Source organism: Mastigoproctus giganteus, chromosome 5 (genome assembly GCF_048544385.1).
Source record: "Mastigoproctus giganteus isolate SK-2022 chromosome 5, ASM4854438v1, whole genome shotgun sequence".
Lineage (NCBI taxonomy): Eukaryota > Metazoa > Arthropoda > Arachnida > Uropygi > Thelyphonidae > Mastigoproctus > Mastigoproctus giganteus.
Window position 1 is genome coordinate 118,463,927 of NC_143579.1, and position 14,582 is coordinate 118,478,508.

At 38.3% G+C, this 14,582-nt stretch overlaps 1 protein-coding gene across 1 annotated transcript in view; it reads right to left on the reverse strand.

Moving 5' to 3' along the window:
• Positions 1-14,582, reverse strand: part of LOC150085660 (protein Skeletor, isoforms B/C-like) — a 356,943-nt gene that overhangs the window by 81,046 nt on the left and 261,315 nt on the right. Inside the window, exons 6-7 of the mRNA XM_090373427.1 lie at positions 6,769-6,911; positions 5,839-5,962 (exon numbers count right to left, since the gene is read on the reverse strand). Of these exons, the coding sequence (XP_090229553.1) occupies positions 5,839-5,962; positions 6,769-6,911 (267 nt within the window). The remainder of the gene's footprint in view (positions 1-5,838; positions 5,963-6,768; positions 6,912-14,582) is intronic.

Below are 14,582 nucleotides of genomic sequence, written 5' to 3' on the forward strand. Positions count from 1 at the left end.
TGAACCTTGGGGGACACCGGCATTAGTGGAGAAGTTAGAAGACAGAGAGCCATCTACCATCAGCCTCAGTGAGCGATCAGAGAGAAAACTGGATAACCAATTACTAAAAACAGTTGGCAAAACATAAGCTGGAAGCTTGTTTAGAAGACCTTTATGCCAAACACAATCGAAAGCCTTTGAGATGTCAAGAGCATCTACTTGTGTCACCGAACCTTTCCATTGAATTAGTCCATAAATGGGTAACATAAGCCAGAATATCACCAGTGGATCCATACTGGCGATCGTTGATCAGACGGAAGGTTTCTAGGTAGTTTAAGAGTTGGCGGTTAATTGATTTCTCCATTACTTTAGAAAGATTAGAAGTAATTGCATTGGGACGATAATTGGATGGGAGGGATTTGTCACATTTTTAGGAACTGGCTGGATATGAGCAAATTTCCAAGCTGAAGGAAAAACATCTGTGGAATAAGAAAGTGAAAAAAGGTGGCAAAGAATAGGAGTAAGTTCAGGAGCACAGGTTTTGAGAACAAGTGGACAAATACCATAGGGACCTGGTGCTTTCTTAGCATCAAGATTCATCAAAATCCTTCTGACATCCTTTTGAGGGAAGACCACAGGAGGCATTGAATGGAGTGCATTGGGAATGGTGGGAGGTGTTTTACCAAGATCATTAATACACGAGTTGGAAGAAAAATGGGATGCTAGCAGGTCAGCTTTATCCTTGGCTGAAGTGACAACAGAACCATCTGGTTTGGACAGTGGTGGGAGCAGAGATGGGAAAAAGTTGCAGCCAATAGCTTTGGCAAGAGATCAGAATGCTCGGCTACCATTAGGGCAAGAAGCAAGTTTTCTACTCTTATCCTGTTCAAACTCTAGTTTGGACTGATTAATAACTGCTTTACAATTGTTGCGAGCTTTGGTGTAGGCAGAAAATGAATCTGGAGAATTAGAAACCAGCCAATTACGATATGCAACATTCTTCTCTTGAACAGCCTTAGCACATTTATTGGAAAACCAAGGTTTAGATAAAGGACGAGATTTTAAAGTGAAGTGTGGGATAAAGGATTCCATATCCGCAAGAATGATTTCACTGACACGATCTGAGCAAACGTTGACATCAGAAGTTTTGAAACAGTAATCTGACCAAGGAAAAGAAGAAAAGAAGTCTTGCAGGTCATCCCATTTTGCATTCTTGTTATGCAAAACAACACGAGGTTGGGAATAGCCATGAGATAAAGGTTCCATTGGGGAAGAGACAATCACCAAGTTGTGATGTGAAGTGCCTAAAGGAACTCTCACTTCGACTGTGTACTTAGAAGGGTTGTTTGTGAGAAAAAGATCAAGCGTATTGGCTGTATGATTAGGATTGTCCGATATTCTTGTAGGGAAATGAACAATCTGTGCAAGGTCATTAGTAATTGCAAAAGCCTCAGCATCTCGACCAACTGGGTCGGTGTGACTAGAAAACGGAAGTCAGCTGGATTTGGAACATTAAAATCACCAAGGAAAATTACCTCACTGTTAGGAAAGTTGGACTGTGGAGAAAGTCAAGTTGCAAAGAGAGGAAGTCAAAGAGCTCCAAGTGATTGGTGGAATTGGGAGAATGGTAGAGACAACAGATGGATTTGACCCAATGAGGTAGAGAGATTTTAAGCCAGAGAAGATCGTAAAGAGGAGATTCCAAATTGCCAAGTCTCTGACAGGGAATATCAGAATGGACATATGCACATGTACTACCTTTGAGGTGAAAGGAATCATACAGCGAATAATTTTTGGCATCTGAGATGAGCAGTAGTCTAATCAACCGATAACTGAGATTCTGTCAGAAAAAGTACATGGGGTTTGGCAGACTGCAAGTGAAAATGGACAATGTTGAGAGTAGAATTGAGACCACGTATATTTGTGAAATGAATTAGGAAGTGCTTGGGAGGTTTAGATCTTTTCGCAGATAAGCTTGCTCTATTAGTTTGACAATTAGTAAGAAAAAGTGGGTGGGACATGATGTATGAAGTAATGAAATTTTTGGATATGGCATACATATTGTAAGAATATACCCAGATCCTTGACATAACGTGGCCTCGACAATGCTCCCCACATACACACTACTCGGACTCCCTCCAGTCACTATCTGGCAGAGTAGAGGTAGTAAGATCATACACTAGCTGATCTGGAAGCCTCCTAGAGGTTTGGTCCGGTGTACTAACTAGCGGCCGGCCTGCGAACACTGTTTTAGAGCTGTACCCTCGAAATGTAAGAAATATTGGATCTCGCCACGATGTTCATCATAACCTCAAAAGTCATCAATCATACTGCATGATGGAAGAGATAGGGAAGGGTTGACCGGAACTTAGCTCTAGAGACTAAACATGGGTTGCACCACTTCAAGCCTCCAATAAGCAAAGTGGCGGTATTGCACCGCTTGATGAGAGTCATCTACCACCTAGTACTGCCTGGTAACATAGAGGGGTGGTGTTCCTCCATGCGGTGTGGGTGCCACACCTCGTCCCCTGCTTACGTTGGTTCACACCTGGGTGGTCACCCACCCAGGTGTGACCTGGACCTCCATGCACATACTTGTGTATGGAGGTCATACCCAGGATTACTAACAGTCCCACCATTGTGAGGTGCAAGCAGAGGCATTGGCTGTCACAGACAGATTCCACAATTTGAAGAACTTAAGCCTTTCTTCATAAGAGCACCTCTTTGTTCCTCCTCACCAGTCTTGTTGCCCTTCTCTGTACTCATTCTAGCAACTCTACATCCTTCCTAAAATGAGGCTTCCAAACCTGTATGTACACAGTATTCAAGGTGTGGCCTGACCATTGCCTTAAACACGGGGATAATCACCTCTTTATCCCTGCTCGCAAAATTCCTATATATCATTGACAAGACCCCATGACCTACTCTGGCAGTCTGTCTGCACTGCTCAGAAAACTTCACTGCACAATTACCTCCAGGTCTTTTTCATTCTCCACTACCCTGAGTATAACACCACCCAGTTGGTACATTTCTCTGAGGTTACTGCTACCCATATGCAGTACTTTGCATTTGTCAATGTTAAACCTCAGTTGCCATTTCTCAGCCCATCTGCCCAACTTATCCAGATCCTGTTACAGCAGCATAGCTGTTATCCTCCCAACCTTGTATCATCTGCAAACTTTGACATTCAGCTTGATATACCCTCATCAATATATATTCGAGTCCATCGAAGGTGATCCATGTCCAGGGAGGCCTGTTACAGCGATCACTACAGAAATGTACCAAGCTGTGGAAACCCTTGTCAGCATGACAGACGTTTAAAGGTGTCTCAAATCTTTAGGGAATATGATATATCTGAGGGATCAGTTATAACTATCCTCCATGAACATTTGGGGATGACTAAGTTCTGTGCAAGGGGGGGGGGGGGTCCCTATATTTCTGACCCCCGTGCAGAAGCAATTCAGAGTAGTGTTGTGAGAAGAATTGAGCTTTACAGAAGGGATCCTGAAACTCATCTCCAGAAATGTTGATGAAACATGGGTTCATCACTGGGATCCTGAGACCAAGCAAGAATCAATGCAATGGAAGTACAAGGGTTATCCCGTACCCACAAAATTTCTGATACAACCTTCATTTCGCAAGATTATCGCCATTGTTTGGGATGCTGAGGGGACTTTGCACATTTACTATTTTGAACACAAGCAGACATTCATGGGGAGTCATATACATCCCTAAGGGTTGTTATAAAGGAAACACACAGTGGAAAACTTTCCAGAGGTGCGCTGCTTATTCACGACAAGGCACCAGTTCACAGATCACATCTGTTGCTGCTTCTTTGAGAGACTGAGACTTTAGAGAACTTACCCAGATCTGGCCCCCAGTGACTATTTCCTGTTTTGACACCTCAAGAAAAACATACTTGGATGCCGCTCTACTGATAATAATGAACTGAAGTCTGCTGTTTTTGCATTCTTTGATGGACAGGACAAAGAATTTTATTTGTCTGGCATTTCCTCACTGTCAACAAAATGGAACAAGTGTATTGAAGTTTAAGGGAGTTAGATTGAAAAATTAAAACAGATTTTTGCCTCTATCTCATTTCATAGGTAGGTAGATAATTTATTGAATGCCTCTTGTAAAATGCTTTCATGGAAATGTTAAGTACTTTTGTTCAGAGACTTTAATTCTTGTTTTATAAATTTTTTTTTTAAATGATGGCAACTGTGTCAGAAGTGATTGATTCAGGTGGCCAACCAGGAATCATCGTCAACTAACTCCCATTCTCTTTTGAACTCTGCCGACCATCTTCAAATAGTATAAATGGGTGAAAGATCCCTAACACTCTAGTCATTTTTTAATGAAATTCTTTAGCATTTCATTTCTGAAAGATGCTCAGGTTTCTTGATATTCATTCTTCTTACACCTACCAACATAAAAAATAAAATTCTGTAAACTGCATACATCCATGTACAATTTTTTTCATATTATTCTAATAAGATATTAAACTATCAAAAAAAAAACCTATTCTGTGATTTATTAAAACATTTAATATACCCTGTTCTCAGAAATTTTTGATCATCCCATCCCTCGTTATTACAACTGTTCTTTTCTGATAGGTCGAAAGATTATTCAAATTTTTTCTGTCAAGTAAGTTTCCGATCTCTCTAACCCTGACGACTGGAGACCTATATTTGGTTTCTTCCACAATAAACTTACGCTCATGACCAGATATATTATTAGTAAAAATGATCATCTACCATTACTAACCTTCTTACCCCATTACTAACCCCACACTTGTTTTTTGTCAACTGGAACCTCTAATATGAATGTTCAATTGGATCTAATTTTTCTTGATGTTTCAGTTGCATTTGATATTTTGAACTCCTTTCCACTTATCTCCCATCTTACTGATCACTATTCCATATCTGATCACCTTGCCTTCTTTGTGATTTCTGTTTTTGAAAGAGAAATAATTCTACCTTAAGGTCTTCTACTACTACAAGTAGTAGTAGAAGACCTTAAGGTAGAATTATTTCTTCATTAAGGTCTACTACTACAAGTAGTAGTAGTAGACCTTAATGAAGCACAACTAATCTTTCACTAAAGTCTACCACTTTGCTTCTTTTGGCTAATAGCAGTACCTCTAAATCAGTATATCTCTCAATTACAAAAAAAGATATTCTCTTTTTCACTACTACTACTCTGTTTTATCCAGAGTAAAAATTCCACAAGTTTCTGAACATAAGAACTTGAGCATAACTCCATTGCTAAACTCTTATTTCAAGCATGTATTCACTAGTTTAAAATAAGAATCCAGAGGGTTCTCTGTGCTTAGATAAAATCTCATTTGTAGTGAAGTTATTGAAATCCCTTCTGAACTAAAAATGTTTAAGGAGTGACAACTGTAAAATACCCATGTGTCAGTTTAGGTCTTACTAGAATACCCACATATTATTTTGGGCTTTGTCCTCAGATTAAGTTCACCAAAGTCACCTAACTTAATTAATTGTCCAAGAGACTGAGCAAAAAAAAAAAAAAAGCACACTGATTATGAATTGCATATTTTATTTTTCTTACTTCTATGGAATCAGTAGTACTCAAAGTGTGGTTGTACCCCCAGAGATTCATTCTTCTTAGGCAAATGTGAAAAACATTGGAAGAACAATGCAAGCACTCTGCAGGCCATTTAGATGTCAAATGAATCATTAGAATAAACCCACTAAGATGCAAGAATTAGTAGTAAAAATTTTTGTTTTTATTCTGCATCAATTCACATTTGCTAGAAATATTTATATTAAATGTAGAAATTAAAAATAAATATTCAGAGCGAATATTTATATCTAGATCCTAAATACCTACTTGCCATCAAAGGTCTTTTGTATGCAAGTTTCAGTATTCCATTAAGCTTCTGGAAGAAAATTAACTCTGCATTTTGGGATCCACCAAGTTTGGTATCAGGACAAGCTCCAGAACTTCGAGAACACTATTATAATAACAAAATAAAAAACATAAGAAATGATGGAATATAAAAAAATTATATTTGTTAGATGCATAAATATAACTGTTATAAAGGTGGGAAAGAGAACAAACCACATCACATACTGTAAAATGCACCCACATTTTAGAAGGCAAATTTTGATTAAAAAATATCTGAAGGACAAATTCACAAGTGATTACTAAATAAAATTTCACCATAAAATGAAGATTTTACTCTACTCTGCTACTATCACTAAGTGTTAAGATTGTTATGGTCTGAACTTTCACTTTATCCAAAGAGTGAATCTTCCTTAGTGCCATCACAGTCATTACTGATTCACATTTCTTGAAAAACATGGAAATTGTCTCATGTTTCAAGAATTCCCACTAATTTTTCACCAATTTTCATACCTGGGAAATAGGTGGTCACTTCATTCATCCTGCTGGTGTCAAAAATCATGATTTGGTTCCTCCAACTCTTAGACATGGATACTTTAAAGTAGGGCTGGCCAACCTTTTCCTACAGCAAAGATTTGGAAATTTAAAAATCATGTGCTATCAGGGGGTGGTACACAACACATTTCCAAATCCAGAAACTACTGGAATCAACAACCCTTTTCCCCTTACTAATCCATGCCTGGTGCCACTAAATGTTTTTTCTAACTACAAAAAGTAATTGGATGCCAGATATTTAAATGCGAAAAGGGAAAAAAAATTGTATTTATAAAATAAATTTAATATAGGTAAATGAATAAAAAAAATCTATGCCATGAGCAGCTCATTTTTTAACAGTATAATATGTTTATGACTCACCTGAGCTTTGCTGGTAAGATAGTAATCAACAACTTCAGCTTTATTATTTTCTTTATCAAAATAAGCTAATACAACATCAGCACCAATCATTTCAGCTCTCTCTTCATTTCCACTCAAACCAAAGGCAATATATTCCGTGTCTTCTGTTGAAAGAGGAGATCAGAAAAGAAATTAATATTTTATTTACTGCAATTATTGAAAATAATATCTGATTAGAAAATGCAGACTGTCTTTAAATGAAATAGTTATGGTGCAACCTGTTTTTTTGGTGATAATTCTGCAAGGTGCACATGATATGGAAGAAACTTTTTTTAAAGCATTAACAATTTAATTTCTTTTCAAATAGCAATTTTTAGGCACGTTTTTAAAAGCACCTATTTTATTCACAATGTTTGTCCATATGTAATAACTCTACTCCCGATGGACAGGTTTTCTTGAAATTTTAAATTTAGGTCTTACGAGAAAGATACGTTGGGCCATTCCTCTTTTTTTTTTTTTACATAAAATATTAAGTTCTCTATATAGGGAAATTCTGGAATGTACGATCGAAAAAAAAAAAAGTTCAAATGAACAGAGTTTCAGAAATACTTTCTTACCAAGTTACAGCCACATTTATTACTCTTGGTGGTTAATCTGAAGTTGTAAAGGTATTTAAGGCATTCATTATTTACTGCCTTAAATATCTTTATGCTTTAACTTCCACATCACAGAAGGCATTAAAACAGCTCCATGAAGCAGTGATATAAGCATCAATGTGCCTTAGCGATGACTAAAACTTCAGTTGCTAACTGCAGTTGAATAAATTACAGCTTTTGGGTGTCCAGAATGTAAAAATCCACGGAATTCAAATCTGGTGGATGTAGAAGCTACTCAGTTGATCTACCTCAACCACTTTGCCCTATCCAATGGCTAGGATAACAGTTGTGATTGAGATGTAAGGTGGGGTAGTCCCATCATGCATAAACTGCATGTATGCTCTTGTTTGTAATGGTGCACCTTTCAGCAATGCAGGCAGATTATTTTACAAAAAATCTATGGAAATGTTGCTACTGTTAGTCTAATGGCAGCATATGAGGTCCAATCAACCCTTCCCCATCTCTTCCATTATGCAGTATGATTGATGTCTTTTGAGGTTATGATGAACACGATGGCAAGATCCACACTTCCTTACATTTCGAGGGTACAGCTCTAAAATAGTGTTCGCGGCCCGGCTGCTAGTTAGTACACCAGACCGAACCTATTGGTAACTGTCTTGGAGGCTTCTGGATCAGCTAGTGTACAATCTTGCTACCTCTACTCTGCTAGATAGTGACTGGAGGGAGTCCGAGTATTGTGTATGTGGAGGGCATTGTCGAGGCCACGTTATGTCATGGATCTGGCTTTATTCTTACCATGTGTACGCCATATCCAAAAATTTCATTACTTCAGCATGCCCCCCCCGCGCAAACTTTTCTTACTATTGAATACACCATGAATTGTCAAACTAATAGGGAAAGCTTATTTGTGAAAAGATCTAAACTTCCCAAACACTTCCTAGTTCATTTCACAAATATACATGGTCTCAATTCAAATCTCAACGATGTTCATTTCCACTTGCAGTCTGCCAAACCCCATGTACTTTTTCTGAAAGAATCTCAGTTATCGGTTGATTCAACAACTGCTCATCTCAGTTGCCCAAATTATTCGCTGTACGATACCTTTGTGCGTATGTCCATTCTGATATTTCCTGTTAGAGACTTGGTAATTTGGAATCTCCTCTTTTCGATCTTCTCTGGCTTAAAATCTCTCTACCTCATTCTGTCAAATTCATCTGTTGTCTTTACCGTTCTCCCAACTCCACTAATCACTTGGATCTCTTTGATTTCCTCTCTTTGCAACTTGATTTTCTCCAGTCCAACTTTCCTAACAGTGAGGTAATTTTCCTTGGTGATTTTAATGTTCATAACTCCAGCTGGCTTCTATTCTCTAGTCACAAAAACCCAGCTGGCTGAGATGCTGAGGCTTTTGCAATTACTAACGACTTCCCACAGATTGATCATTTACCTACCAGAATGCCGGACAATTCTAACCATACAGCCAACATGCTTGATGTTTTTCTCACAAACAACCCTTCTAAGTACACGGTCGAAGTGAGTGGTCCGTTAGGCACCTCAGATCAGAACTTCGTGAGTATCTCTTCTCTTTAATGGAGGGGATGACCTGCGAGATTTATTTTCTTCTTTTCCTTGGTCAGATTACTGTTTCAAAATTTCTGATGTCATCGTTTGCTCAGATCATGTCAGTGAAATTATTCATACAGGAATGGAATTCCTTATCCCACATTTCACTTTAAAATCTCGCCCTTTATCTAAACTTTGGTTTTCCAATAAATATGCTAAGGCTGTTCAAAAGAAGAATATTGCATATCGTAATTGGCTTGTTTTCAATTCTTCAGTTTCATTTTCTGCCTATGCCAAAGCTCACAACAATTGTAAAGCAGTTATTAATCAGTACAAACTAGATTTTGAACAGGCTAAGTTCTGGTTACTTGCCAAAGCTATTGGCTGCAACTTTTTCCCATCTCTGCAAACACCTTCTTATCAGAAGCAGCCTGAGTGCGACGATAGCTTTCCCGGATTCAGACATTTCACATACTAGTATAGAGTCTGTATGGTGTGAGATAGTTGGAAACAAAGGTATAATGCGAGTAGGAGTAATCTACAGACCAAGTGATTGTGAAGATTATGACAAAAGCCTCTACATGCAAATAGAATGGGCAAGTAAGCGTCAATGCCTTATTATGGGTGATTTCAATTTGCCTCTAATTGATTGGAGTAAATGGGAAGGAAACTCGACATGGGGAACAAAATTTTTAAATCAACTAGATGACTGTTATTTATATCAACATGTCAGGGAAAGTACTAGAGAAAAGAATATCCTAGACCCTCATCATCACACATGAATCAGATGACATAACAGGGCTGACAGTAGAGGAACCAGTAGCAGGAAGTGATCACGGAGTTCTACGGTGGATGATGACGATGATGAGAGAGGTAGCAGAAGTAAAAGGCAAAGGAATGGGTTTTAATTTCAGAAAAGAAATTTACGATGCCTTAAGGTACTACATGGCCTCTATTAACTGGGTAGATATCACGAAGAGAATGAATACATTTGAACTGTGGTACGCTTTTAAAACATTAATCACAGATGCCTTGAATGTGTATATACCATTAAAAAAATACTCCACGAGAAGGGTTCCAAGTTGGATGAATAGTGAAGTTGCCACATTACTTGAGTAGAAAAAGGTGGCATGGAAAGGTTACAGAGCAATAAAAAGTACTGAAGCCTATAACAGCTACAAGGTGATGTGTAATAGAGCCACAGAAAAGGTTCGACAGGCAAAGGCAGTTTATGAGAAATCACTAGCAAACAGAGCAAAGAGGGTGGATAAAGAATTCTTCACATATATAAATGCCAAGAAGAGCAGGACAAACCAGATCGGACCTTTACGTAAGGGAAAGGGGATAGTAATAAATACACCAACTGCCGTTGCAGATGAACTCAACAGTTATTTTGCATCGATATTTACAAATGAAAAGCCTTTTGTGGCAATGGGAAATTGTGGGAGCGAAGTTAAAAAATATGTAATTAATGATATTGAAATTTTGCAAGATTATTTAATGAAAAAACTTTCGAGCCTACAGACCAGTAAGGCTCCTGGAGTTGATGGAATATACCCTATAATCTTAAGAGAGGCAGCAAGTGAGTGCATTGAACTATTGAGGCTAATTATGTGAGCATCACTGGACTCTGGGGAGATTCCCTTGGATTGGAAAAGTGCAAATGTATCTCCCATACATAAAGGTGGCTCTAAAAGTGAAGTTGGAAATTATCGACCTGTCAGTCTGACTTCAGTAGTAGGGAAAATCATGGAGGCAATGATCGAGGGTGGAATTCAGGATCATTTGGATCGAATTGAAATTCTCAAGGATACTCAGCATGGTTTTGTAAAGGGAAAAATCATGTTTAACAAATCTGGTTCGCTATTTCGAAAGGGTCACTCACGAGCTGGATTTAGGGAATAATTTCGACATTGTTTATTTAGATTTCAGCAAAGCTTTTGACTCAGTCCCACATGAGCGGTTGCTTTATAAGCTGGAACAGGTTGGAATCACTGGGAAAATCCTTAGATGGATAGAAGGATGGCTTCAGGGCAGGAGGCAGAGGGTTGTGATAAATGGCTATTCCTCAGATTGGGTTGATGTAAGAAGTGGGGTTCCCCAAGGATCAGTATTAGGACCACTGTTGTTTTTAATTTTCATAAACGACATTGATGAAGGGATAGAGGGCGTGATGTCTAAATTTGCAGATGATGTTAAAATTGGTAGAGTAGTTAATGATCATTGTCAAGCTGAGCTTCTTCGGAGAGACCTAGATAGACTTCAGGAATGGTCAGAAAAATGGCAGCTGTGCTTTAATCCAACAAAGTGTGAGGTATTACACCTGGGAAACAGTAATCCCGAAAAAACTTATTCACTTGGTGGAGTTCAACTAAACCCAGTACTGGAGGAAAGGGACTTGGGTGTTACAATACGGTCAGACATGAAATTCTCTGAGCATTGTAAACAGGTTGCAAGGAAGGCCCATGGTGTCCTATCGATGATCTATCGAACTTTTGCAAGTAGAGATAGGGACGTGATAATCCCATTATATAAGGCTTATGTTAGACCACACTTGGAATACTGTGTTCAAGTATGGAGACCGCACCTAAAGAAAGACATCGAGCTTCTTGAAAGGGTGCAAAGAAGGGTAACTCGCCTGGTGAGATCGGCTAAAGGGCATCCTTATGAAGAAAGACTTCGAATATGTGGGTTGCAGAGTTTGGAAACTAGACACCTTAGAGGAGATTTGATTGAGGTGTTTAAGGCTCTGAGAGGCATCAGTAAAATGAAAGGACAAAATTTTCAAGATTATAAATGATGCTAGAACTAGAGGACATAAATTCAAGTTACGGGGGGAAATGTTTAGATTGGACTGCAGGAAGTTTTATTTTAGCCAGCGAGTTATAAATTACTGGAATAAGTTGCCTTCATGGGTGGTGGAGGCCGACAGTTTGGGGAAATTCAAAGGTCATCTGGATAGTACTTTCGGGTAAGGGTAGCGCATAGGATGATAGGTTTAATTTCCTTTTTTTTTTTTTTTTTTTAGTAATTATTATTATTTAGTTTTTTTTTTTTTTTTTTTCTTTTTATCATTGTTTTGTTCAGATTTTTTTTTTTTTGGCTGGTGCAGCATAAGCCATAGGCTTTCTTGCACTATGCGGCCGTTACTAATACCTCTGTCAAAACCAGATGGTTCTATTGTCACTTCAGCCAAGGATAAAGCTGACCTGCTAGCATCCCATTTTTTTCCCCAACTCATGTATTAATTATCTTGGTAAAACACCTCCCACCATTCCCAACATATTCCATTCAATGCCTCCTGTGTTCTTCTGTCAAAAGGATGTCAGAGGGATTTGGCAATTCTTGATGCAAGAAAACTTCAGATGGTATTTTTCCACTTGTTCTCAATAACTATGCTCATACAATTGCTTGGAAATTTGCTCATATACAGCCAGTTACTAAAAAGGGTGACAAATCCCTCCCATCCAGTTATCGTCCCACTGCAATTACTTCTACTCTTTCTAAAGTAATGGAGAAATCCATTAACTGCCAACTCTTAGAAACCTGAAGGTTTCTAATGTTTTCAGTCTACCTAGAAACCTACCATTTGATCAATGATGGCCAGTATGGATTCCATTACTGTCGATCCACTGGTGATATTCTGGCTTATGTTACCCATTTATGGACAAATTCAACGGAAAAGTTTGGTGAAACACAAGCAGTTGCTCTTGACATCTCAAAGGCTTTTGATCGTGTTTAGCATAAAGGTCTTCTAAACAAGCTTTCATCTTTTGGTTTGCCAACTGGCTTTTGTGATTGGTTATCCAGTTTTCTCTCTGACTGCTCACTGAGGGTGGTGGTAGATGGCTCTCTGTCTTCTTACTCCTCCACTAATGCTGGTGTCTCCCAAGGTACAGTTCCTTCCTCCACTCTTTTCCTCTTGTATATTAATGACCTTCTTCCATTGACTGGAAATCCTGTCCACAGTTTTACTGATGATAGCACATTGTACGCCAGTTTCCTCGCCCTACTCAACCAGCTTCAATTTCTTGAATATTCGCTACCAATTCCTTAATTGCCGATCTCCAAGTAATTCTCCAGTGCGGCAAAGACAACTTAGTTGATTTCAATTCTTCTAACACTCAGTCCTGTCTTATATCTTGCAAAAAGAATTCTTCTGCTCCTATTCTTATCTTTGTGAAGACACTCAAAGAGATTTTAGGCAAGAAATCTCCTCTCAAGAGATATATCTCTTTTGGAGAATACCCTGACTTATAATCTTTCTTGGCACAAGCACATTACAAATATTGATTCCTCTTCATCTAAAAAACTTGGTTTTCTCTTTTGCTCTCGCCGTTACTTTTCTTCGAAACAGCTGTTCGCTCTGTACAAATCGCAAATCCATCCTACCATGGAATATTGTTCCCACATCTGGGGCGGTGCCCCCAAAATCTCTGTCTTCTAGATTCCATTCTAGAAGAGAGAGCAGTTAGGATAATTAATGACTCATCTCTAACAGAGTCTCTCCACTCTCTGTCTCATTGATGTACTGTTTCTGCTGCATGCCTTTTCTACAGATACTTCCATGGGTACTGTTCTTCTGAATTGGCTTCTATAATTCCCACTCTCTCTTTCAAAATAGTCCGAACACGTGCCACCAGCAGCCAACATCCATTTGCTGTCCGTTTGCTCAGATTTTTTTCCAACGTTTGCTCAGTTGGTTACAGGATTCAACTGCTGTTTTCTGGAACAACCTTCCTCCATACCTTTTCCTGAAAATTGCAGTCCACAGAAGTTCAAGTCTAATGTCAACAAATAACTTCTTTCATCTTCCCAATCTCCAGCCCATGCACAGTACTAAGTACTATAGGTTCTAATACCTCTTGTGTCTGGGGTTTACATAAAAAAAAAAAACACTCAGTAATGGTGAACTTTTGCTGGTGCCTAGATTAAATGATCCAATGGGAATTTCCCTCTGTTTACAGGTACTAATTACTAGTACTGCCCATAGGCATCAATGAAAATTAGTGATACTACCCCTAGCAAACTATGCTTCATCTGTAAAGAATGAAAAAAGTGAGACTCAGTACACTGCTGCATAAATCACTGGTAGGATGTAGAGGGCTGCAAAATCTTTTGCTGAGGGGTCTGTGCTGCAGATGATTAAGCTATAGGTATTACTTGTGAAGGATCCTTCAGACTGTTATCACCATACTTTAGTAAAGTGATAATATTACTGTACAGATTGAAGTGATAATATTATTAAAACATTAAAGAAAAAAAGAAATACTAAACCACATTACAAATACAGCTGGAGATCATGTGTTCATGCTGCAGGAGGTGAGTGTGGATAGCCTTGTTCTGTCTTCCTTATTTTATTCCAGTTTATCTCATTTTTATTTTTAGGTTGGCTTAGTATATAGGAGCAGAATGGCAACTTACTAAGTTTAGCCCTAGAAACACAGGAGGAATCTGCTGTGTTTGTAATGTGAGTTATGATCTGCCAGACAGGATCAAAAGATATTAGATATCAAAAAGCACATTCAAAACATAATAACTATCATTAATTCATAATAATTTTATTTTTTTGTTAAAAAGAATTAAATAGCCAAAAAAATATACCCTGTTCATTTATAATGGAACCTATATATATATTGACAAAAGGTTCATTAA